This window comes from Camarhynchus parvulus, chromosome 1 (assembly GCF_901933205.1).
Source record: "Camarhynchus parvulus chromosome 1, STF_HiC, whole genome shotgun sequence".
Classification (NCBI taxonomy): Eukaryota; Metazoa; Chordata; class Aves; order Passeriformes; family Thraupidae; genus Camarhynchus; species Camarhynchus parvulus.
The window spans coordinates 96626717-96653821 of record NC_044571.1 but is presented as its reverse complement, the minus strand read 5'-3'; the positions used below and the strand labels follow the sequence as shown (position 1 = coordinate 96653821).

Sequence of the window (27105 nt, the reverse complement as noted above, 5' to 3'; positions counted from 1 at the left end):
AGACTCTACTAATAGATCCAAACAGCACACAAGGAAAGCTTCCTAATTTCAATAAAAGAGATTTCACCAAGGAAAAGCAAATGGTAGGCACTGTCAGTTGGAATGAGTGGTGAAAGAGAGGTGAAGAGATGGAGAATAAGGGGAAAATGAAAGCCTAAAATAAACCACTAGCAGGGAAATAGAAAAAGATCAAAGGATGCAGAATCTAAAGAGTGCTAAAATGAAGACAACACACAACAGATGATGAATTGAAGAGCATCAACTCCAAACCCTTTATTGTGTCATTCCCAGTAAGTACACCAAAAGTGAAATAGACAGCACAGAAAACACATAGTGCAGAAAAATAAATATACGTTTAAGGGTATTTTTAGGCATTAATGAAATAACATACAAAGCCATACAGAATCACATGTTAAATGGAAAACTTTCTCCAGATAATGTAGAATAAAAGGCAGCTACTTTCAGATAAGAAGTACTGGAGTCCCCTATATTGAGATGTTAAGGTACTCGGAACTAAGACAGCACAAAAGTCTCTGCTTGTAGAACATGCAATTGACAACCTGACATGACTCAGATAATTAAAAATCAACTCTTGTGGAGCTATTTTTTGTGCTGGTGCCAGCTACTCCCTGCACTAAATGAGAGAGCCTGTGGGGAAAGGGAGAAAAAGTCCGATAGTGTGGTGGATAAGGCACATAACATGAATATGAAAACAGCTCTGGGAACTTTATTACAGAACTATTTTGATTACAGAACTGGTAATATCATGATGCCTAACAGCAAAACCCCTTACATAGGTATTTCTTTGCATGAATGAAGTGCAAAAAACTCCAGGTTTTTTTTTTTTTACAGTAAAGAGTAACATATTATCTTTTTTAAATAAAATTTTAAACAGATATCAATTTATTTGGTAGTTCCATTAGCCACTATTCAATACCATTTGGAAAAACACTACCACAAAATAACACAGAAATGCTGTCAAAATATCTTGATGTGTTCATGCATTTATTTTCTATGCAACCCAGAGTTCCGCTACACTTGGCTTAGAATAGCATACTGAAACAATATATTTTTCCGGTGGGAGAAAAAAAAAAATCAATATTTATATACTCTGGATTCTGTCACATAAATGCTAAAGATTAATTTACCATTTTCTGCAGACATGTACCTGATTGCCACCTTACTCTGGTGAGCAGCTTGATGTCTTCTCTCTCCCATTCCACCATTTGACAAAGTCAAACTGGCATTTATCAATTTCGTTATTAACATGCTTGGCATTCCCTACTAGAATTTGTTTACTCAAGCACTTTCTGGGAGAAAAGGAGGAAAAAAACCCAAACAACAAAACCCTCCCAACATTCACTTACCCCTTCCCCATGACCAAAGCATTTAAAGGGAAAGCACCCATGTCTGCAAATTTACTTTGACATTAAAAGTTTTTAACCCATTACACTGACAGTTACTTTCCTAACTGAGTTTGCAAATCTCCAACAAAACCCCTTAATTCAGCAGCTCTGATAACATTTTTTTGTGGCTGACCTTTCTAAGCAATAACTGCATTATGCAAAAAGGCAACCAAACTGCATGTGCTCTGTACAAAGCTGGCAGTCACCCCTATAATTTAGCTCACGTAACAGAATTGGTAAAGCACAGGAAACGGAGCCCTACAAACTGAGGTTCACTGTTTCTACACTTTGCTTGCCATCACTTAGTTTGTGAATCGCTGCAATTACGCTGGCATGTATGTCCAGTTTTTCCTTCTGCAGATTTATGAGCGCTTCTTTTTCTGCCAAGCATCCTTCTAACTGGGATTTTTGAACTTCCAGAGAAGATGCCTGTAGAAACAAACAAAATATTATAGCTTCCTCTATTACCAATGGAAAAACACATAATACAGTGAAAGCTGAGTGGCCTGGTGGTGAACTTAAGCAAGTATTTAAAAAGCAGTTTTAAAATGACAAGCTTGTTTCAGAGATCTCCCTCAGCTGGTGCACATGAGTGATTACAGCTACTGCCACACTGCAAAATGTTGGATACCATCGGAAAGCACCAACTCCTTCGTTATGGTGCTACCATCTACATTTCATTTCAAGCACCGCAACAGTAAATATTTACTGAGAACAAAAGAAATATTTGCTATATACTGGATAACATTGCCTGAAGAGATTAAGGATTCATTTCCAGGAAATGAAAACACAGTAAATTTTGTTGTCAGACTGCACACTTTGCATTTGCTGATCAGTTTGCATGTAAAATGAATCTAGGCTTTGTGATTTTAGAGGGAGTCTTGCAGTCAAGTAAGGCTGCACTGAAGCTTGGGGGATTAGTTTTGTGAGGTTTTTTTTCCTTCGTTTTTTTCTGTTAACTTTATCTTGTTGACTTGGTACAGCCAAAGTAATCTCTCTTTTGAAAAAAAGACACCTTTTCTTGAGGATAAAAATGTTTTTTTATTAGAATTTCAATGATCAAAAGAGCCCCACATGCATTTTGGTGCATACATATGTACCTTAATTCAATGTGAGAAAGGGATGGAGAGCAAGCTGACCTACATTTTCAGTAGTCAAAACTAGTGGAGAGGAATTAATTACATTTTATTATTTAACATTATGCCACAGGTTTGGTGGGTTTTTTTCCCTTCCCAACAACATTATGTACTCACATGCCATGCCACAAGAAGTCTCATTAGAACTTGATCCTAACTTAAAACTCAAGAGGTACGCAATTGAAGCTGAGAGAATTTGTTCTTGTCCAATACTACATCAGCTACTCTAGAGTCTTTAGGTACTCAGCTACCAAAGTACTGATTTACCAATTCTATCACTTAAACAGATACCTAAAACTCCAGTCTCAGGAATGCAGGCACAAGTAATCCCTTACCTTGACACTCAGTTCTTCCCTTGCTTGCTGTGTTTCACTTAATTCCTTTCTAAGAATATCGATAGTTTGTTCCATATCTGTTTTTTCTTTCTGTTGAGTTTTTATTTTTTCTTCCAGAACATTTATATTCTGTTGCAAGGCTTAAGAGAATGAACAAATTAGAAGACCAGATATCAAACTTAGAAAACAGATACTGCATTGGCCCGGGAAACAAGGGGCTTTTTTTATTAATTTTTTTTTAGACTCAACATGGCTGCTAATTGAATTACTGAGTAGTGCCACCTACTGATAAATTTTAGAAGTTGCTTCCAGTCATTTGCAGAGAGTTAAATTAAGCTCTTCTAATGTGCATTTCATACAGAAAATAGTTCTAATGGACATGTTGCAAGAAGATCCTGAAGGGACACAATATGCAGAGATTCAGTCAAGTCTGGGAAATCAACTTCATGCATCCTTTCTAAAATATTAAAATTTGTATTTGTTTCATTCAATTATTAAATTATGTATCTGTGCCCAACTTTTAAGGTTTACAAGTTGCTCATTAAGATATAGCACCTTATCTAGAGCCTATAATAACAATATCTGGTTAATACAGTTATTTCTCTAGCTTCAGTGACATTTAGGTAGGTGACTTACTTGCTATTGTGCCATCTCTCTCCTGCAGCTGCTGCTGTAATTCATTTCTGTGATGTTCACTTTCTACTAACTGTGCAGCATTCCTAAAAGTGCAGAGAAATAAATTTTAATGATTAAAATGCCACCATTTCCCTGTCCTAAGAAACTAAAATGATTTTTGTATTATTTCCTATTACTGTCAAGAGCTTCATCAAACCTATGAATGTGCATGGTGTGAGCAGAGATAGATCTTATTTCCTTCCTGCCACCATGACCCAGTCACTGCCCTTCTCTGATCATGGTAGGAATTACTGAAAAGGCTGATACCTGGCGTACAAAGGCCAGAAACTGATGCCTTTGATCACAGCCACAAATAATTCAAAATACTGTGGCAGAACTAAAATTGGCATTCAATGCAAGTAAAAATTCCCTGCCATTATGATTAAGGATCTGGGGTTTTAGCTCTTATTATGCTCCTGAAGAGACAATCCAATTAGTAAAACCTGTTTCAGGTATTATCCCTGTATTTATACACAAAAAATAGCATTCTGAACATCTCCTGGATTGTCACCCAAGACTCAAAAGTGACCATACCATAAGACAGTGACAAAGCTTTTGTACAGGCCTGCCTCAGTTCTCACTAGTTTGGGTAATCCTCCGTTTCCACACTCATTTAATACAGAGGTACTGGCATCTACCAGCAGTACAGCTCTAACATGAGCAGCTGACACTCTCTGACGCTACTTTTTCCATTACCAGCCAGACTAATTTCTAAGGCATATTCTACTTGCCAATTCCCTTGCCTAGATGGCATCTGCTGTCACTTTTGTTTACTTGTTTATCCACTTCCTATCTACCAGTTTCTAAGCTGCAGCCTCTAGCAAGAGGGAGGGACATATATCTCCTGTGTCTCCTTTTCTGTGGCAGTTCAAGAGTATCTATATAATAAACTGCTCCTCCAGACTGGCATTAACAAGGGTCAGCTTTCATCAGAGTGCCTCCTCAATTACCCTGAGCTGCATATTGCACCATTTGATGTAAGCAGCCAAATTTGTTCAGTAGCAAACTAATGCATCAGTATGAAAATTTTCCATCTGAATCAGAACTCAAGGCAGTGATTTGGACTGCTCTGATTACTGACAAGGCAAGAGCCTGGAAGGGTGAAGTGAACTTTCCAAGTAAAGCCAAGAACAGCATTTTATTTCTCAACTGAATACAAGGCCTGCCTATGAACATATTTTAAATACATCTTCTGAAAATTATGTATTAAATAAAATCTATCAAGAGCCTATATTCCCTTAGTTACACTGGTGAAAGGTACACCAGATGTGTATTTTAAGCCATCAAAAATGAAAAATTACAATTACTTTTCAAGAAGACATAGGTAATACTAGTTTTATAGTTGAAAAAGATGTTTTATACCACAGGCAGAATACCACCCATCATGACTTCTAGGGTAACTTCCAAATGTGTTCATTTAGTAGGGTTGGTTGTTTTATCGTTTTTTTTTTTCCCAACTTGACAATATTAAGAGAAAACATCCAGGCTAAAAGAAAATACAAGGAAATTTTTGCATGATAAAAGCATTTAAGAACTCAACAACAACCAAAATAACACCTCCATGCTCTCCCAAGGGCACCTAAGAATTGGGTCATCATCTTTCTCTTCATACTATTGCTGAAGTCTGTCAATATTCCCTCACCAACTGCTCCAACCAATTAAGGAGCAAATAAAATAAACCTAAGTCAGTACTACAGATTCTCATCAAAAATAAATGTATAAACCAACCCTGAAGCATCTTTGGCTAACTTCACTTCTCAGATGTTACTTCAAGCACAGTTGAAAAACTGAGACTAAAGTGCTATTTAGTTTTACTGCTTCACTTGCTTTAAAAAGACTGAACGGATCTGCAGCTTGAGTGATTCATTTAGTTTCAACATTGCTTCCACTTGTTTATTTAGTGAATTGCATGTAATCTGTAGATCTTTATATTGCCTTTCAGTTGTTTCATACCTACAAATGAAATGTAATTGCTTTTGAAGAGAGCATTTACTTTAATAGATTGCCAAATAAAAATATTTGATATGATCTATGCGATCATCCCACTCAAGTGATAAGCAAGGTGTTTTTTGGAAGAGGGGTGTTCAGCTAAGTGTTTTTTGGTGACAGGTGGCTGCTAGTGTGTTTTGATGTTTTGGGTTTGTTCTTTTTAAATCAACATACTTAGAATCATAGAATCATTTAGGTTAGAAAAGACCCTTTAGATCATTTATCCAGCGCTGCCAAGTCCATCACTAAACCATGTCCCTAAATGCCCCATCTACACATCTTTTAGATACCCCAGGGATGATGACTCAGCCACTTCCCTGAGCGGCCTGTTCCAATGATTGACTTGGAAGAAGAAAACAGACAAACAAACAAACCAGCAAAGCATCAAAGGATCTCTTACATATCCTGAGTATTAATGATCAGGAAGCAATCTCCTTCCAGCAGAAAACCTTTAGGAATTGACAAAACTATAAATACCTTTAGAAATTTGCAAGGAGCTAATCTATAATAGTTTGTGTATGTCAGTCATCTTTTAAGGGACCCTATGATCTTCTATGATCTTGTCTTGTGATACTAAAAACTGAACATACTGAAGACAACGCAGTGTGTAATTAATACAGGTGAATGAGGCAGATTTCATGCTCTAAGCAAACATTTTCCTACCTTCCTACTGAAAGGCAAATTCTATCCCCTGGTGTCAGTTAATTGATTGCTTTTAAGAAAGAGCATATATGAAGTATGAAGGTTGTTTTAAAAAGTAAGTTTTTGCTTTAGAAACACATTGTAAGGATTAGAAAGTTTTGTTCCTAGTTTGGAGAATTTAAAACTGTTAGATCCTAGACAGAGGCTGATTTATTTCCCATGAATTAGACAATACATGTTCACAAAATGTATGACTGTCTACAATTCAAGCAAAAATGGAGGCACTTATTCAAGAAATCTAGTAATGGAAAAAAGTTTTATACATTTTCCTCCCTCAATGACTCCTTTATTGGCAGCAATATGCTTTCAAAATTGTCTAATAATGCTTGCTCCTGTTATTAAACAAGAAACTTGATCTCAATGTTATCAGTTTCTTTGTCTTGCTGACACCTAGTGTCAGCTCATGAGTTGAGAAGTCAAAGCTCTCTTAAGCCTTTATTCTTCCAAAGCATGTTCTAATTCCAAATATTTTCTATCCTTATGTTCTTTGCGTGTCTCAATTCTTTTTAGCTTAAGATCCCAAAGAAATAATGCTTATAAATAATTCAGGACACACAATGTGTCTCCTTCCTCCATACCTCATTTTTACCTAATTTAAGTCAAATTTGGTAGAGACTTGACCAACAACACCAAGTCCTACATTATGCAAACACACTGATATTGGCTGTTTCTCCAGAACTCTTGCAAGCATGTCATCAAGACAGCTTGTAAGATCAAAGACAGATATGGAGAGCATGGTATAATGCTAACAGAAACTAAGCATTGTTAGTTCTGTGTCTTAGAGAACAATGCTCTCTTTTTATAGAAAGCTTGTGCTATTTCCTGAACTGGACCTTCAGCACCTACAATTCAGTTCTCATTCCACTGAAAGCTGAATGTTAATACATTAATAAATTTAGGTATGTAAATGTAACATAAATTTGAGTTCCTGAAAGACCTTATTGACAAGCATACAGAAGAAAAAATAATGACCTTTTCATTTAAGAACATGACACAGCATGTAATGTTGCTCTTCTAATGTGCCTAGCACAGTAAAGGACATCAGAACTCTTTTCAAATTAAGTATTTGTTTAGAGATCCTACATGTCTTACCTCTGAAGGAGATCAAGAGTGGATTTTTTTAGTATTTCATGTTCTTCAGCAACTGCCTGCAATTTCCTGTTGTGCTGAAAGAGCTGTTCAATATCAGTCTGTGCTCTTTCAGATTCTACCTGTTGAGCCTTCAGCAAATCGTTAAGCTCTTCATTTTTTCGTTCTGCATCCTTCAGCATTGCAGCAAGAGTTCTTGCCTTAGAGTGGAAAGACACCCCCAAATAAAAAGAAAAAAAAAAGCCACATACATTAAAGGGAATTCTGTTTCTCCAGTTGTATTAGGCATGTTTGAGGCCATAGATCAAACACCAAAATGTCACCATCTACATTAAGAGAATAAATTCCCTCACCTAATATTAACTACAAATTAATTGGTTCACTAAATTCCTTTAGCTCCATTTATAGACAATCTGAGGGAAGAGGGAAGAACAAAGTAAAAGATGATACATTTTAGCTGTGGATTTAGTAACCAGGAGCACAATCTTTAATGTAACCTTTAAAGAATAGAAATTATTCTCACTTTTCAATGTGCAGCCCAAACACAGACCCCACAAAAGGCAGCTTTATTTGAAAGTTCATCTCTGACCAGTGAAGGCACAAACAGGAAACAGTTCTTTATATACCAGCAAATTTGACAGAGAATTCTAGTAAGGGGGTTTATTACTTTTTAATATTGCTGAATTATCACTAATGGCTAGCAAATTACAATAAGCAGAGTAGGGTAGTTTTGTTGACATCCTGTAAGGGAAATGACAATAAAGAAAACTGTGCCAAAGAACAGGCCAGAGGAAAACAGGATTTTCATGATGAAATTTAGGACTGCTTTAACTTGCAAGCACAGCTTACAGGTAAGCAGTATAGTTTTCACATGTGATCACAGTTAAAGCTACCCAGATAGTCATTACTCAGTCCCACCTTGAAGTTCCTCTACTTACCTCAGACTCAGCCTGGGCTCTCTGACACCGGTACTGAGCCATCAGCCTCTCAGCCTGAGCCAGAGCTACTGCCTTTACTTCCAGTAGATCCTGCAGCCTCATTTCTTTAGACTGCATATAGAGAGAACATTCCTCATTAACATTTTCTGAAAGTACCAACTGCAGCATCCCCATGCACATTAGGCTGTACTCACTGCTAATGCCAATAGCTTCTGCTCGTAGACATCCATTATGTCCGATGTCCTCACATCAGCCAAGGGCTCCTTCATCTGTGGAAACGTTTTCCAATTACTGATACTGGAAATTTCAATTTACTTACACAGGTAATGTGCCACTAAAGAGCTCAGTAGTTTTGTGAACACCCCCTGCCACTAGACTTTTTGAATTCACATTTTTGTGTCTGAGGCTATCTACTCAAAGATATCCACCTCACCCTTGAGGAAAGTTTGTGAGCAATTGAACTGGTTAGGCTTAATAAGATTCATCTGCAGAACACTATCAGTCCAGAACTATAAAAAGATAAAATCACCATTCTAAAATCATTCCCCTTGGTTCAATCTTTGCTGAAGAATTAGCAGGCCCCTCATAGGACACCTAAAATAATCTGCCCTAAGATTAACAGCACAAAATGCATATGGTTAAAACTCCTTGTTTATACTCTGTTGCTTTCTCAACATACATATTTGGAGAAAAGGCCCAGGAAAGTTTTTCTAGGATACTGGAAAGGATACTATTGAGGACCTACAGAGCCTACTGTGCTAACCCAGTGACTTACTAGAGGAAATGCACCATGGTGGCATAACAAGACCTAAGTGTTTATTAAAGTATATGCCTGAGTCAAGTGAAAATGCTACTTAGATTTCAGGGTATTTTCTCTTAGGCAGTGCTGCTATAACACCCATTCTGAGCAGCTGTTCACAGATGCTGATGCACAACTAAGTGCAAACTATGCCAGCTGTCCATACATTGAACACCTACAGAAAAGCCTGCAGCATCCTGAACCACTATGTATGAATGCTTTTTGCAAATTAACAGGAGACCCTGTGTAGCTCCAGTTCTCAGCTCATTTTTCTGTCCCTAAAGTATGAAACAAGTAGTTTATTTTCCTACTTGCAAACTTAAAATATCTAAAGGAGATAGAAATGACTCCAAGAAAAGCTCTAAGAATGAAATTCCCTTCATTCTCTCTCAGAACAGTGATACTATGAAAAGTGTTTTCTCAATTATGTTTATACAAGCATTTGAGCTTCACACAATACACAGACAGAGCTCAAGTACTGGATATTTTAGAGTGAATGTGTATATTGCTTTTGAATTACTAATTAGAAGGTCCAAGAAAAGAATAACTCAACAATTCATAAACAACTTTCACCCTAAAAAAAAATTGAAGCAGGTTTACAATCTGTCACATTACTGTGAAGCTGCTGCATTAGTGCTGTGTAGGCACCTGTGCTAGCTTTGATTTACATTAATATAAACACAGCAATGCACCCACAGACTGTCATGCAGTCCTGAAAAGAACAATCAATGGGAGCATCCAGTGGCAGAGTAAAAAGTAAGCCAAGGAAGACTCACCTGACCTTTTTCACTGTTATTCTGGCATCTCTCTGAGATGGTAGCTCTCTGCTAGCTAACTGGTACCTCTCTGAGTTTCACTTTTATCAGTTACAACAAAGAGATAAGAATTGCAAAGCTAAGGCTGGAGGCAATACCACTCATACAGATATCAAGCTGTTACCAAGAAACTTTCAATTTCTTTTTCCAATTTGCATACTGTTCTTTTAAGCCAAAAGAAAATAGAATCAACAATCCATCTCTCAGTCTTAAGCAGCTACAAAGCAGCTAACTTGCTTTGAACAGAAAAGGGAAAGAGGAGATATATTCAGTACCTGCCAGGATGCCCCACAAAGCAGCACATGGTATGTGGTTTCTGGTTGGGTGTTTCATTCACAATGCAAGTTGCTACAGAGGGAAGTAAAAACTCCCTTCTGAAATAATAACAGCACCTTTCCAAGAAGGCCACAAAAGCTGAACTGCAAATGCTAGAGTCAGCTACAGCCAACAAAAGGAGAATGTCAGTATGCATATTTAGGCACACAAGAGATGCACCACACTTTTCTAAAGTAGCACAGCATCTCTACTCTATAACAGGCTATTTCTTAGGAAGCAGAGGGAGGAGGTTCCTTGTATGTGTCCCTGCAAGTCTAAGCAGTTGGACTGTACCTGGCTCCTGCCTCTGCATCTGACAGCTAAGATGACTGTGGGCAGACCCTCTGGAGAGGGTCCTCAGTAAGGAGCCCTACCTTCAGGTGTAGCTCAATATAGCATCTCTGAATTCTGCTCAGGAGCTCAGTAAAAAGAGCCCATTCCAAACAGACAGGAATCTAAACCAAACTTAACTGTTCCACATACAGTAGTCTGACACTTGAATTTTCATTTCCATCACTTCCAGTAAAAAAAGTGTCAAATGTTTCACAAGAGTATAAAAATTCTACTAACCTCTAGCCCAGAATGAAGTTTTTGTATTAATTCCTCAATATTTGAAGCTTTGGAGTCATTACTTGAAGGATAGGATGAAGAACACCTCACTGAAGTAGTGCTGATCACAGGAGACTGCATTTGGATTCTCTTTGCTCTGTGCTGTATTTCTTGCTGTCTGTAGGCATTATTTGCTACAATGCTTTCACCCAGCCTGTATAAACATGAGGCTATTAATGACACAACCTGCTACAAATAGCATTGCAAGGACTGAAGAGGAGATGTACAGTCACATTTGCATTACCACACCTTACAAAGACGTGTGTTGGGAATGTGCTCAAACTGGACAGAGGTACAGAAAAAAGGGAAAAAAATGTATCATGGCTAACTTTTAGAGACAAATACAGAATCTCATCAGAAAGGGTATAGTGCTCAGCTCTTTTTGAGCAACAGATCATATCTCTTATGCACCTGAGAAACAGGTTATTTCACCTGTTATTATTCAAATTAATTAGGCCACTGTTTGTATCAAAGAAGATGGAGAAAGCATTAGTAAGAATTTTTATTGGGCATAAAAATAAGATTAAATCAAGAAAAGGCAGAGTGCAACCAGTAAACCTCAGTTTTTCCTTGTCTGCCATTCTATTTTACAATACTGTATTGCATACAACACATTTGATTTTGTAAGTTTTAACCAAAATTTAAGTATGCAGATAAAAGTGCAATCTGTTTAAATTTGTATAGGAAAGAGAACTCAAAAGCTTAGGAAAAAAGCACCTATATTCAAGCGTCTCTATGTAATTTGTGGCTTGTATTTTCAAGGCAGGTACCAATAACATGTTTCAAACAAGAATGATAAATCAAGAGCTGATTTTAGAGGCACCAGTTATAAATTTTTTGCTCTTGATAAATTCCTTAATTACTAAGCTATCCCAGCCACTTCACTGAAGTGCTGTCTCAATTGCTTCCTAAGCGAGCATAGCTTATTTTTAACTTGCATTTATAGACATGTTATTTGGCTGTTCCATTGTACAATTCCAGACATTTGATTTTATAGATCCTTCTTCTTTCAGCCAGACTATTCATTACTGGCTACTATAAAAATATTTCTTATATTCACAAACTCATATAATTATGGAACAATTAAGATTGAAAGAGACCCATCTACACACCACCTAGTTCAACTCTCCTGCTCTTAGCAGGTTGCCCAGGACTATGTCTTGTAATTTTGACTCTCTCAAAGGATGAAGACTCCACAACTTCTTTGGGCAACATTTTCCAGTTTGACCTCACCTTACAGTAATTTGGTTTCTTTTCTGATATTTAAAGAAAAGGTTTTTTCTTATATTTCAGTTTGTGCCTACATCTATCCTGTCAGTGGATACCACTGAGAAGCCTGGCTCTGTCTCTTTTGCTCCTTTCTATCAGCCATTTCAACACACTGGTAAGAAGCCTGCAAGTCTTCCCAAAAGTAAGCAAGCTCAGTTCTTGCAGTCTCACCTTGTGTAATACATGGTCATCCCTCAAACTCTTCACTAGACTCACTCTAGGATGTCTGTATCTCTCTTGCACTGGAGAGCCCAGGCTTAGACACAACACTACAGGTGTGGTCTCACCACAGCTGAGCAGAGGGGAATGCCCTCCTTTGCTCTGTCATCAGGACTCTTCCAAGTGCAGTTCAGGGTGCTACTGATCATCTTTGCTATTCTTGAAGATAGAAGTTACATTTGTTTTCTTCTAGTCTTCAGGAACCTGTCCCAGTCACCATGAATTTTCCAAGGCATTCTGGAGTAGCCTTGGAATGACAACAGGCAACTCCCTAAGCACTCAAGGGCACATCCTGTCAGGTCTTCTGGACTTCTGTATACTCAGTTAGTTTAGATGTCCAATAAGCTGACCCTGTGCCACCCAGAGTACGTCTTGCCTCCTTCTAGGCTTTCCCATTGCTCTCAGGGACATCGCTCTGCCTTTGGGAATCCTTATCAGTGAAGACCAAACAAGGCATTCAGTATGTCAGCTTTTTCCATGTCTTTTGTCAACAGGTCCCCTGCTTCACTCAGCAGAAAGGCATACATTTTCATGTCTGGCTTTTGCTGCTGATGTAATGGTCTTTCTTGATGCCTTGATATCTGTTAGGTTCGACTCCAGGTTGTGATACAATTTGAATTTTTTTTTTGTATTTTGTTACATCTGTGGAAATAAGGACTTCACCAGAGTTTCTTAATAATTTTTCCATTGTTTAAACCACCTTATTAAAATACTACTGCCATCTGCCTGTGTCTTAGCCTAATCTGTTCTTTCTTGGAAGATACTGCAAAAGGGTGAGCAAAACTTTAGGAACTGAAGAATGACACATCTGACAGAGCTCATTGGAGAGAAATCTGACAGTCAGATGCACCCTAAGTTCCAAGCACAGATTTCAGAGAGATGAGCAAAGGGACAGGAGTCAATTGCTCCTCTGCTCTCTAGGATCTGACAAAATGAACACCATCAGCATTGCGATGGCTTCCTCTGTCCTCTGCAGGATCACTGTGGTCTCGTAAGTGCACATAAAGCAGAAACAAGACAATTTTTCTAAAGTTTCTGTGTCTGATGAGCTGAAAATAGTACTACAAAAAACATTAATATCACTAAACTCATAAAAATGTCAAATGTAACCAGAGTATCACAAAAATACTTACACTATGGCAGGAAAATCCGGTAAGGGTGCAACCTCAAACAGTATTTTAAGCCCCACTTGGACTCGCTCTCCATGGTCTGATGTTAAAGCAAATGTCAAAGGTGCAATCAAGCGCTGATCCTAAAAATAAATTAGTTTGGTCAAAACAAGACACAGCAGACAACAACAACAAAAAACCCCACAAAACACAAACTACCAAAACATCACAAGGCTCATGAGCACAGAAATGCTTTATTCAAAACTTCAGTTACCTTCTTAAAGTTTGCCCTTCTAAGTTTCTGAGCTTGAAGTCCACGGAAGACATGTGATTTTAAAAGTAGTCTATACTTCTGAGTATTTGAAATCACTTTTTAATTAAAGGCAACTCAACAGGTAAAGAGGCTAGTTAATTCCTGCAAGTTTTCAAGCGCTTGATACTCAACATAAAAGGTCACTAGCAGAAGTTATAAAGATTAATTGTGGACTGTACAACTCATTGTTACCCATTAAATTACACAATTCCCATTCTAGAATGAAGAATTTCCAAAACAACAAGGAGTGTTTGACTCTCTGGACTGCTTTTCCATCTATAAAGTAATAAATTAAGGTATCATCTGACCAGAAACTGTTTTGGCCATGCAAAGCTCCAAATTAGATGTACATATTTAACAGTAACCAAACCCAAAAATGATTGTATTGCTGTGGTAATTGTTTTCTAGTTTGCTACCTTTAAACTGCAGTCATAATGCAGTCTCAAAAGGATGATTCTTACCAGGCAGCTAAAATATGATTTCATATGCATTACCAAAACAAATGACTAGAGTAAAAGCAAACTACTGTTATTTTAGAAGAATAGTGACACAACCTTTAGGAATTGTGCATAAGGGACTGTACTTTCCTAGAAGCTTTACCACTTCAGAGATAACCATGCAAAACATTTATAACTAAAACTACTGTAGTGCAGTGACGCTTTATTTCACAGACACATTTCATAAAACATTTTAAAATCATACCTGTAACATTTTGTAGAAGCTGACCTTCATACCAGGTACATCCTGCTGCAATCTGCTCATAAGATCAAGTGTTTTCAAAATAATATCAGTAGCAAGTTTGCTTTTAAACATCCAAGTAGAAAAGCAAATTGGGTGGGGAAAAAAAAAGGTGAGATATGTCAAATCAGCACTGACAAATCCAGTCAATTTAAAAAAACCCTAACAAATACCTTCACAAAGAAAATAAATATATCTAGCAAGACAATGATGCTAGAACCAAAGAGATCATACTGAGTTCCCTGGATGTGTGCCTGAGCTTCTCCAGCATGTCAAGGATGGCAACAGTGAAGACCAAAAACACCAATTCCAGTTGAAAGTGAGGAGGGTTTAATTATAGGTCCAATTATATTTCACTGGGTTTTGGCCAGTGAAACTGGCTATAAGTTATAGCTATAGCTAAGCTATAAGCTATAGCTAACTTATAACTGTATTGACTTTTAGCTATAATGACACTGAGCTGAAAGAACCATGCATTTAATTTTCAGTGCAACAACTGAAAATTTTGGCCCCCCATAGTGATGTGTGATATTTTGGAACTCTGATTGCATAAAATCAAAATGAGAAATCACATGCCATGAGCAGTTCTAGTAAGCTTTCACTTGGATCAGCCTGAACTACTGCATGGGGTTTCAGGTCATTATTCCACATAAGTGGATCTCCAGCTTATGCCAAAAACATTATCTGAATAAACTGACCAGCAAGATTACTTTTTATTCCACAAAATACCAAGTTTAATATCAATATTGATTTAAATCGTACTTTCAACTACTATATTCTTTCCATTGCAACAATACCACAACTCTCACTCTAGCCACGTCTAATTAGATTTTAGATAAATATGTGTGCTCACCACATTTTAGAGTCCACCAATTTTGTCCCAAAGCCAGTATCAATCCCACAATAAGGAAACTGGTGTTCTATCAGACATGTGCATTGGCTGGCAGTCAGCACCTTCGAGACATGCATTTTCAGTGTGTCATCTCTGCAGAGCAGTAGGCAGAGTTAAGAATAAATTCAATATACCTATGCCTAGGTATTGGCACCAAAAGGCAATATTTTATAATAATAAGGCTAGAGCACAAAAGCTAGGGCATCAAAACACAAGAGCCTCTAAAAATGCTTGTAATATCCAACAATATAAAGCAATTAATTCATGCCTAACAAATCAAATAAGCTTCACTTTTCAGTTAATACATACACTTATTGGAAACAGAAGTGAAGGCAAACCTTAATAAAATGGGTGGCATAAAGAAGCATAGTCAACAAAAGGCAGGGACCAGGCAGTCCCTAATACGAGACTCAGTTACCTAGAAGTGAGCCAGCAGAGACTTCTCCACAGAACTCAGCTTAAATGCAGGACTACATCCTGCAGTCATGTCCCCCTTACTAAACTTACTGTTGACACTAAGGACTCAATGAGGAGTGTAAAACTGTATAATTCCATGTTATTTTTTGTAGTTTCTCTTATCTAAGTTTGTATCATATTTGGCTGGGAATTGCACTTGTCTTAGCTAGGCAACAATACTAAATGGGTCAAGAAGATGGCTGCCCAAATTGCCCCACAATTTCAATGGAAAACACTCATCTTTGTTTTTGATCTGCAAAGGGCTTCTGTTCTGTTGAATAGCCACAACATTTTATCCTGCACCACTGTATTACAAAACAATTTCACAGCAATTAGAAAGCTACTTTAGATCTCGCAAGATGACACTCCTAAGTAAAATTAGGGCAGGTACTGTCATTAGAAGCTGTTAAAGTGACCCAAGGTGAACATGCCTTTTAATATCTTAGAGCAGATCATGGTGGAGGAATAATACATCAGTTGCCAAGAAGCACATTAAAAGGATATTTGTGAGGACATTAATAGCCTTGACCATTCTTTCACACTTTTTCTTCACTAATAGCTCATCCACATTCTGTTCTGGCATCTGAAGATGATCAAGAAGAACAGGCAGCAAAAGATCCATAAAGTGTTCAGCTGATTTACCATTCTTATTGTTGGTAACATCCTGTAGTAAAGACATTTTATATCAATATTGAAAAGTACAACACAAGGAAGCCGAGCTTACTCTACCCCTTCCTGCACCAGTCTGTGTTCCTGCTTTCCCAGCCTCTTGCTATTTCAGGGGTAAGATGGCTGAACAGTATCATACTGGAGGAGGAAGTTTACAGGGAACAGAAACAGCGGGAACTTCCTCATTTCTGTAAGTCCTAGAAAGGAACTCTGATAGTGTTCTACCTACCTCATGACTTCATAAACTGTTCCACTTACAACACAGACATATTTCTAAAATACTGCATGTCTTTAAAAGAATGGTTGTTTTATGAAGTATGTTTCTTCCAACATAACTATTATACAATGAACTTTATTACAGGCATTTTTGTATGTGCTATTTTTCAAGTCAAACTATACCAGTTGCTTAAAAATAATTTAAAAATAAGAGCTACTAAGAAGCTCTTTAAACTCAGTTATCAGCCGTGGTACCTCAAAAATCTCTTTGAGTAGTTGCAATGCTAGCCCTGAACAGTCTTCAGAGCCTTCCAATGGTTGGTTTGACAAGTGCACCAATGCAACAGATGGTTCAAAACTCTTTGAGCTAGTCACAAGTCGGGTGTTTGTAGAGGCTGGCAAGCCAGCTGGTTCCAGTATCGCCTGCCGCAGGGTGTGACGCAGTTCTAGCACAGAGCAGAAGGCAAGCAGCAGCTCTAAGATCTGTGTGAAGTGAAGAAGAGTTCAAATACTTTTAAATTTTAAATCAAGAACTTATACAGAAACTGCAGCTCCCATAACATAAGTCTAAAGAGATACACAAGTTCTATGCAACTCCTTTTAGCACTTGAGTTTTTTGAGGATTAATTTTCTTTCTTTAAAGCCAAGTCAGCAGCAGAAACAGTTCATTGGACTGGTGAAGGCTTGTGACAGTATTCAGTGTATTGCATTCTTTCTTCTGACATGACTGCTGGCTAGTGATACAGTAAAAGTACAAACATGTATACACTCAGCATGAAGAAAGCAGTCAAAGAGAAAAACATTCTGAGACAGGAATGGATGCACATCCATTCTCTGAGCATGCACAAAGAGAAAACCACCCTGGAAAGCTCCATGTCAACATGCCCCTCTAAACCAAATAAACAACAGCAAAACCACACAGAGAGAAATAGTAGCATCTATTATTAACTAGGATGTGTAACACATTCATAGAAAAAAGCTCCAGATCTGTTTCACAGATATATTTAGCCCCAACATTTTCACATTTCATATTTTAGCCTTTAGTGACAGATAGCCAATGTTTCATTTACATAAGGTGGTAGCGACACAAAACTGAATGTAACAGCTCACTGCTTAAACAGAAGTGGCATCTATTTTTTCAGCTAAGGCAAGAACACTTATTCCTACACGTTTGGGATTAGCATCAGGGTTCCCTGATCACCAGCTGAAGTCTGAGTAGTATTAATTCAAGGTTTAGAGAGCAAAGTGGGATATACTGCATTCCTGGTAGATGCCAAATTTCTAATAGCCAAAGCACAAAAGGTGTTTATGTTGGCTTTTTGCCTTTACATCTGTTGCCTGAAAGCAGACACAATCTGGCAAAACCCCAACATTACAAATTCAACCTGACAGCCTTTTGAATAACTAGAAAATATAAACCTGATGAATTCTCTAGGTCATTTAAGAGTCCTGAAGACAGTGTATTTCATGACCAACCCTTGTACACAAGGAACCTATTTATAATAACAGAAGAGAAACTAGTTTAGGAATGTAGCCTCAGCCTTTAACAGAAAAAGTATAAATACCTTAGATGATGAATCAGGATCCCTTCCATGGAGAAGATCTAATACTTGACCAAGGCAAGAGGTGAAGTGCTTGTACCTATAGCATGCATAGAGAAGAAAAAAATTACAAAACTGAAATTTCAGCACATTTAGACATTTACACCAAGTGATGAATGAAAGTGCCCTATTCTCCTTCTTACCCCCAAACACTTCAAGTACAGTGATGGTTTTGATAATATAATTTCTATTTAAATTTTGATAATTTAAGAGCACAAGCATTAAAAATATTTAAAGTTATTTATCACTAAGAATGAAAGCAAATTCCTTAAAATAAGCTATGATTTTTCAGCTATGTTTGCTGCTTCATTTAGATTGAAAATCAGAACCTAAATTCGGCTAGTGGAAACTTTGCAAAACTACTAGTCAAGCTCTCCACAGAACCACTCTATCACCTCCCCCAATAAAATTATTACTTCTTGCAACTTCAACCATACTATTCCACTTCGAGATTATATAACACTGTAAAAGGCAGGATAGCTACTCATCTTGTTGTCTGACTACCAACACTGTCCAGACAAAACGTTACAAACATTACAGAACAGAGTATTTAATGTTCCTTCAGTGACAATGAAAAAAACAGGTTTTAAGTCACAATTCTGTGTCAAACTAGTAACCCAGCAACCCTTTAGGTTCAGATATAGCAGTTATAATCATAATCAACTAGCAACATTCAAAAAGCATCTTGAGGTTTTTTCCCCCTAGTGTTTGGTTTAGAATTCAAATAGCATACAGCAAAGAAACTGAACTAGAACTTAGGAAAAATACTTTTAGGAAATGGAGCCATACCTGGTAAGATAATCTGCAACTTTGGGGTTCTTCATAAGATCCATGAGTAAATCAACAGAATATTTTCTTGTTAGAGTATCTCCATTTACAACAATATTGAATATTAACTGAAATGTCTGATGGATATTTCGAGCGTGAAAGAGCTGGAAGGAAGAAGAAAATTATGTATAGGCATATACTTTGCTGGGTGTCTTGCTCATTAAAACTAGCTGGAATTAAGATTTTATTTGGCCAGTGTGACAATTGGTTTTATCTACAACTTAAGAATAGAAACAACTTCAAAGACACACTTACCTTTTCTCCTACTTCTTCATTTAGGGTAAGGCTTGATAACAGTGAAAGTGCAAACACAACCATAGTCAAACTGCTGTGGGCCAAGAAACTTATTAAAGTACGATAGAAGCTCTTCACATTATTCTACAGCAAAAAGGAGAAACAAAGATATTACAAACCCATCAAATTTACAGGTTTGACATATTTATACATAAGCCATACAAATAATGAATAATACAATAAAAGGTTAGTATGGTAACAGTTCTCTGGGAAAGCTATTTCATTGTTCTGCTGCACAATACTGGCATTGATGTTAATGTTCTCTTTTCAACCTGTAAAAGGAAAAATGAGAAAAAACACCCCAAAACAACAGAGAACCAACAAAGGAAGAAATTCCATCATTATTTTAAGGAAAGATGAAAAAGTCATTTTGCTAAAGCCCGTAAGAGAAAATAATCACTGAAAATTGACTCCTATCCTTTCTAAGATTAACGATCAGAACTGACAATAGTTTCTCCCTTTTTTTTGCCCCCTGCCTCTTCCAAGGTAAACAGAACATTTGCTTTTATGTAGTTTAATTTCTCTTTCTGAACTAAAAAATAAAATGTTTACACTGATTTATGAACACACAGGAACCAAGCAGTTCAGATATGTATATGTATTTGAGGGTTCAAGGACCCTGACATGAAGATCAGTGCTATTTTATTGATTTATCTTTTGAAAAGCAAATCTCCTTTTTGCTTATCAAAAATCCACCTATAATCTTTATGTTTTAATGACATTTAGTTTTTTCTATGGAAGAATGATCAAATTTTCAATTCACTTTTCAGCTGCAGAGAACAGTTGCAAAAACCAAACACATAATACAAGCCAGGGCAATTACACAGCAATGTACCAAAGGAAAGAGGATACCCAACTTCCTGTTCTGCTGGTTATTTTCTCCAGCATGGGAGAAACAACTGCCCTTCGGCAGAATAAGCAGAAAGTGTTAAAGTGCTGAAAGTGTTAAAGAAGTACTAAGGTACCTAGTAGAGTCAATTAACTCTTACCCTTAAGCTGGAGAATCATGACACAAAAGCAAAGCTCTTACCGAAGATTTTATCTGACTTTGAATAGAGAAGTTGTGACGACAGAGGTTTGCCAGGAGTCCTAAACACGGTATTGTTAACTCATCTTCAGTAGATTGACTTAAAAGGAAAGCCGAAAAGATGTTTTCATTGAAGCATCCTGAATTTAATTACAAGAAATTGTAGGGTGGGGGCTGGGAGAGCTGGGTGGTTGGGGGACTTATATTTTGTTTTGTGTCTTGGCAAGAGCTTGTTTTTTAATGAGACACCATTTCACCATGCAAAGCAAAATTCAGACTGTAATCCATGCAGTGTGGGCAGCTTTTAACTGAGCACATTTGAAAAAAACCCAAAGTATCAGAGATCACTGCTATCAGAGGTTGTTTATTACATATACTTATAAGTTTCATTAGATTTCTTACAAAAGCACTTGAATCAAATTTTTATTATAAGTCTGCTCCTAGTGACAAGCATGAATTTCCTCCTGGTTTTTCTCTTTATTAGCTCCCTGCTCCCACAGGTGTGGAGGTGGGCTGAGCCAAATTAATATTCCATCACTTAAAGTCCCACAATCACTGCATTTGACAATCTGCAACAAGTACATGGTTTACAAAGGAAAGTGCTAACTTCAGAGCACAGCTCACTCTGGACACCAGGTTAGTACAGTACTCTAATAGTCTTCAGAAAGTTTAGGAACTTAGCTTGCTGTTTCCCATAAAAGACAGTGAGTACACACTTACACATGATGCATTAGAAACAAAATTAATCCATCGATGTTGGCACCAGCACAAAAGATGGGAACGTTGTAGGTTAGTCTCTGCAGCAACTGAATACCCTGAGGAAACAGAAAGCTGTTCACATGCTTTTCCTACACCATCTCAGGAGAAATGTTACAAAAGATGAAACTGAAAGAACAAATATCAAGACACCACAACTTAATTAATTTTCAGACTCTAACATTAACATAATTACATAAGCTGCTGCAAGCACATTGTAATGTCCTAACATACTGATGTATGTATGTAAAACCCCCAAAATATTATTAAGATTTTATTTTGAGGAGTTACCTTTTCAGCCCATTTGATGCCTTAAGTTTTAGCTTTCATATTTTTCAGATTCTGTACTGCCTTAGTGTGTAACTCTGAGCCTTATACTAAGTGTTAGTAAGTTCTCTTCACAGGGTAGATAGACAAAACAATCCTTTTCCAGCTTGGGAGCCAAGGACAACTGTTACCAGCTTCAGGCCCAAAGAGCATAAACAACAGTGGACTGAAGAGAGCAAACATGGAGGATGGGACTTCACAACCTGAAGCTGTAATTGGACAATTAACCCCAATATGTAAATAGACCAAAACTTATAAAAGTGTGAAACCTTGTGACCATTTTGGGTCTATCTTGGATGTAGCCCTGACCAGGCTCTCGTACTGCCCAAGGTGTATCCTTTTAAGGCCTTTTAATAAATACCTTCTTTATTTTTTAGCTCTGTCTAGTCTCTGTTCCAGGTCAGCCTCTCAAGTCATCACATTCAATTCTCCACCTTTGCCTTACCAGCAAGTTCTCCATTCTGTCAGTGATCAACAGGCTTTGTCCTATTGAAAGGTCTAGAAGTCTCATCAAAATCCAAAAAAGCACTTTGCAAGCTCTTGTAGAAAGGATGCCTACAGGAAAACAGGTTTGCTCTAAAGACTGCCAACAGATCTAAGGGTAGCAAAGTCCTTCATACAGCACCTCTTCTGGCATATAACCGAAGTCAATACACTCAAACGTGACAAAAATCACAGCGGAGGTTAGCAGTTGAAACAAAACCTCAACATTTAGATATCTAAGAGCTTCAAGGTCTTAAGATTGGATCTATCTGGTGACTGCAAAATCTCTCCTATTGACTGGCAAGTCACTTGGATCCCTAGATCTTGTGGTACTCCTAGTGCTTTGAGAAATACACAAACCACAGGAATAGAGATCTTTACTGGATGCCTGACTTATTTTCCACACAACAAGAGCCACCCGACTACCAGTAAATTAATTTTCTGCTTTTCAAAGAGAGACAAGTGACAACAGGCAAACAGCAAGTACTTGCTGAAAGCTTAGAGGAAAACCTGTGCATATTTGAAAAAAACAAAGCAAACTTTAAGGACAGGTTAAAATTAGTGAGTTCAAACTGATAGTCAGACATTCACTTAAGCTTTGATTAGTACAGAGCCTGGCATTCACTGGCAGATAGCACTGACCAGAAAAAAGGAGGCCACACATGCTCTGCAAACGTCCCATGAAAACAGGCAGCCACAGCTTTCCTTTCACTCCTTCACAGTTACCTGTCAAAGTACTGATTAGACAAAATGATCTCCAGGCTTGTGTTATGAAATGGCTTATGTCAGGAGAAACAGCCAAATACCTCAACTGGAAATCAATCTTCTGAACTCTCAAGCAACGACTTCTTGAAATAATTTTTAAAAAGCAGCATTTTTTTGGTTGGCTGTTATTTTTGCTTTGTGGGATTTTTTAGGGGCTCTTTGATTAGAGCAGGTGAGAAGCCCCGTAAGATTTAAGGGAGTACAAAGAACTTTATAAATTGTTAAATTCCTGTCACACTCACCTCATACAGCAAACAAAGTACACAGCTAAGATCAACTTTCCCTTGACACATTATTTCCAATAGAGCTTTTGAAGGGTTATTATATGCATAAAGTATAATGCTCATTATGCAACAGTAGCCAAACATTATGAAGCATTAGTTCCTTTACCTGTAATAAGACTGGGTCACTCAGATTAGTAGAACTTCGATGAACCACTCCTGCCAGCACGCTAGTCAGATTGTAGGTGTCCTGGAGAGCTTCTCTAGTCTCTGTGTCTGAAGCTGGAATTTGGGAATTATTATCAAAAGAAACTGTTGTATTAGCTACCAGTTGAAGCAGAAGCCAATGTCTTTGAGCAGTTCTTCACCCATGTTTTAAAGCTAATTACAAACAAATGGCAGCTCCTACGCTCTTGCCTCTCTACCTCACCTTTGGACACACAGTTAATTATAACACTAATCCATTTCCTTAAGATGGTTGGACACTGAAAGAATAGTCTACCTCCTACCTACCAAGTTTCATTTCTGAGATCTTGAAACCTGCACTTCAAAGGCTTAGATCTTAATGAGCTCAGTTTCTTGCCTCATGCTATGGTAGAAAGGTAGACTCAAACTGATAACCTGATAGGGTTATCTAGCATTAGTTAAATAAACAAATAGCAGCCAGTTCTGCTTAGGCAATCCTCAAAGAGTTGTAGCAAAACAAGTAGAGCAAGACATCATTTTGAAGAGATCATCAGGACTTAATTCTTAAAATTTTCCAGAACCCTATAACAAATATAATTTCACAGTAATTGTTCCAAAAACATAAAAGGAAACTCACAGAGGTTTAAACTCCATGAATGAGAGAAGATAAACAAGGGAGCGTCATAAAGGACTCAGATCTTGAATAACTACTCATATATGATGAGAAACTAAGCAATGATGGGATAATTTTTCCCTGTATATGTAGGTTGTGCTCTGAGCACAGAGCTCCCTGGACAATGAAGTCCCATTTCCATGAAATAGAGGGGAAAAAAAACAAAACAAAAAAGGCATTTCAACACACAAGCAAAAGGCAGTAGAACCTCTTTGCTGTTCATGCACATAGGCCAGGCTATTGGAGAGCCCACACTGCCAGCAAACACTCCAGTGGGAGAGGTAACCTGAGGTGATGACAGTTGAGGATTGTTGCAGACAGGTAAAAGATGTTATAAAAGAAAGGTCTTACAAAATATGGCTTAGGCCCTGCTATTCTAGCTAAAGCGAGCAGTAGCTTTTAAGTTCCCATGTGAAGAAATCCTAAGAATGAGAATTTGTTTGCATAACAGCCTATTCTTAGAGAGAAAAATAAGTGGCACCCGCATAAACAATAGATCTGTCCCATGAGAATCCACCAAAGATATATGTAAACACCTGTAGATGGAGAGTCTTAACACCTACACACACAAGCACTTTCTAACCAATGAATTAAGGAGCAAGAAAACTACTAGCCAATCAGAATTTAGCACGAGGTCTCTGTGTAAAAGTAGTTCTGAGAATAAAGAATTGGCTTCTTCTGCACGAGGAAACTGAGTCCTGACTGATTGTTACTACAACAGAGGATGTGATACCACTTCTCCCTATCCTTGCATGCCCTAGCCACATTTCTCACTTGATTAAAAAAGTAGTCTTTTCCAGCTCCAAAAATAACAAGAGAATAATTTCTCACTCTACCCAGTGGATAAATTCTGACAAGCATGATCATTTTGTCATTCAGAGGGATGACTTCAAATCTCCTTCTCACTGCAAAACTTAATAGGTAGCTTAGCCAAACACTCCACTACAATGAAAAATACTTCATCTTTCATGCCTCATGCTTCTTCCAAGACATTAATCACCCACAACACAGACAGATAAGACAGCATCTGTCTTATCTTCCCTTGTCCAGACAAAAGATAAAAAGTTCAGATGCAAACCTTACCTAGCTGTGCTAGCAAAGTAACCACAGACAAGACGAGAGAAGGGTTTATATTAGTGTCCTCCAGGAGCTCTACAAGGCAACTGAGACATTCACTTGGTAGAATCTGGTTTGAAGCAAAAAAACGGGTAAGCTTCAGTCCAGAGATAACCTGGAGATGAAAGGAGAAAAACCTTACTCACTCAACTGTAACAATGTAATTGACACGGAAGCCGAAGCACAGAGTTTCTTGAAATAGATTTTGTCCTACTTGACAAACTGAGAATTGTGTCATTGTACTGGGACATTTATACTCACGTGTGCTAGGGGGGAAAAAAAGGCAGAAATGGAAAAAAACTGTTTTTCATTTCTTTATGCTTGGAAAGTAGCAAGTTTATTTATTTTGAAAGAATAACCACGTCACAATCAGCCTGCCTTCCAAAGGCCTGGACAGGGACCCAAAGGTGGCACTCCGCAGGGAGGATCTGCAGAGGCTGTCAGGGCTGTTTTGGGAGGACTCTGTGACTGGGATGAAAAAATGGAACCTGAGATAGGGGAACCCTACATAAGAAGAGGCCAAAAATTATATGCCTTTACACCAATACAGTTAGACACGACTTATATTTTGCATATGGGAGACACATAATGTTGCTTTTGTGTATTCCCTCTGTATCTCCTTACAAGGGATATAGGGAAGAAAGCAAAACGAGATACTCTCACATAAACAATGAAAGCAATTAAAATAAATCTGTATTTGAAAAAGTAACTTGGAGATTAATTCAAAGGCCACCACATAAGTTGTACACAAAGCTGTACCTGAAGATCAGGGAAATGAACTGATCCACTTCCTTAGTAAAAATACGTCTAAATACGTAGCACGGAACTGGAAAACTCCAACTGCAAAACCAATTCGTCATTCACACGCTAATTTTTTAAGTTGCTAAACGATTCATGCGGGCCAGAATTTAAGGGATAAATAACAAATTAAGTCCCCTGTAACCCACACTATCTGCTTGCCTTGGGTGTATATAGACTCACAATACACCTCTGTAAACACACAAACACACCATAAAACATTATAATAATAGATACCACAGCACCCCCCACGCCCCGCTCCCTCCGCGCTCCGGCACGGGCGCCGCTCCCACCTCCAGGCTGCGCTGCAGGAGCGCGGCATTATGCGCTGTCTTGGCGGCGCGGTACTCCGTGGCTGCGAGGAGCAGGGCCTTCATGCAGCTCGGGGGGTCCATGGCGGCCCGGCCCCTCAGACGCTCCACTCGGCCCTCACTCGCATTTCCCGCCGCCGCCGCCATCGTGACGCAGCGACCACTGAGCGCGAGCGGCCGCCGCGCGGCAGCACGGGAGACGTTGCCGCCGCCGCCATCTTGCTTAAGGGAGGCAGGGGCGGGCAGCAGCAACGGCTTGGGGCAGGCGGCGAGAGCTGGGGGCGGAGCCGGGAGATCCGGGGCGAGCCTTGGATCGGTGATAGCGGCTTTAGGGCTCCTGTGCCGTCGGGGCGATCCAGAGGGATGCTTTTCCTAAGCTGAGCTCTGCGTGGTCGGGGGGAGTTGAGTCTTTCAGCCGCCCAGCCTCTGGAGGGCTGCCTCCGATTGAAGCCGCCGTCGCTTCCCACCTGGAGCCCGCAGCCCTGCCTCGCCTTCCTGCTGTCTTTCTAGTACCCATGATCCTTTTCTCTCCTATTCGGGAGGGCTTAAGCCTGGCCAGAAGCCAGCCTACCCCTCCCGCCTGTGGTTCCCTGGCCTCTCTCGCGGGAGGGGGAAGTTTTAGCAGAGTCCTGGCGATGGTGGGGACCGAACCTGGGGCCCCGCGACCCGGCCGCTCGATCCCCTCACACAGCGACCCCCGCTCCCGCTGCCTAAGCTGCAACAGGAATCCTTTCCTCGTACTCCTTGCAGCTGGAGCGCCCCGGGACATCGGGATCATGCCCTTCTTGGACTGTGTTCTTCCTTACACCATGTGCTCGAAGTTCGAGTGTACAAGAGGTACAAGAGGTTCCCTCCCTCCACTACTCAACCCCCCGACATGGACAAACACCCACTCACCCAGCCTTCGGATGCCGGCAGGTAGATGCTGCTGTGTGAAGTTTTTGAACATATTTTCTCAACTTATGCAGAGATGTTTTCTGTCATATTAGGCCTGCAAATATGTGTAGGAATGTCTATATCGGCCTCTGTA

The 27105-nt window shown here is 38.7% G+C and overlaps 1 protein-coding gene across 4 annotated transcripts; it reads right to left on the bottom strand.

Moving 5' to 3' along the window:
• Positions 1–276: 276 nt before the first annotated feature.
• On the bottom strand, positions 277–26772 carry CIP2A (cell proliferation regulating inhibitor of protein phosphatase 2A). 4 transcript variants are annotated; one of them, XM_030956587.1, is made up of 22 exons: positions 26058–26772; positions 24934–25081; positions 23161–23273; positions 21160–21254; positions 20443–20539; positions 19374–19496; positions 19080–19222; positions 18255–18330; positions 16945–17172; positions 16309–16468; positions 15310–15451; positions 14421–14520; positions 13430–13548; positions 10770–10962; positions 8465–8539; positions 8271–8381; positions 7336–7532; positions 5396–5505; positions 4618–4621; positions 3514–3596; positions 2878–3017; positions 277–1835 (listed from the first exon to the last, which is right to left on the bottom strand). In XM_030956587.1, exons 1-22 carry the CDS (start codon positions 26220–26222, stop codon positions 1665–1667), a joined length of 2793 nt encoding a protein of 930 aa, XP_030812447.1. In that variant the 5' UTR covers positions 26223–26772; the 3' UTR covers positions 277–1664. The 4 variants fall into 4 exon arrangements, with proteins under 4 accessions (XP_030812447.1, XP_030812420.1, XP_030812439.1 ...); XM_030956560.1 differs by lacking the exons at positions 4618–4621; positions 5396–5505; XM_030956579.1 differs by lacking the exons at positions 4618–4621; positions 5396–5505; positions 24934–25081; positions 26058–26772 and adding an exon at positions 21968–22077.
• Between the last annotated feature and the right edge of the window lie 333 nt (positions 26773–27105).

Excerpts from the sequence above, each read along its gene's own strand:
- CIP2A (XM_030956587.1), bottom strand. The coding sequence starts at position 26,222 with ATGGCGGCGGCGGCGGGAAATGCGAGTGAGGGCCGAGTGGAGCGTCTG. Across the intron at positions 25,082-26,057 it reads TCCTGCAGCGCAGCCTGGAG|GTTATCTCTGGACTGAAGCT; the intron begins GTGGGAGCGGCG and ends TTTCATCTCCAG. Across the intron at positions 19,223-19,373 it reads ATGAAGAAGTAGGAGAAAAG|CTCTTTCACGCTCGAAATAT; the intron begins GTAAGTGTGTCT and ends TCTTCCTTCCAG.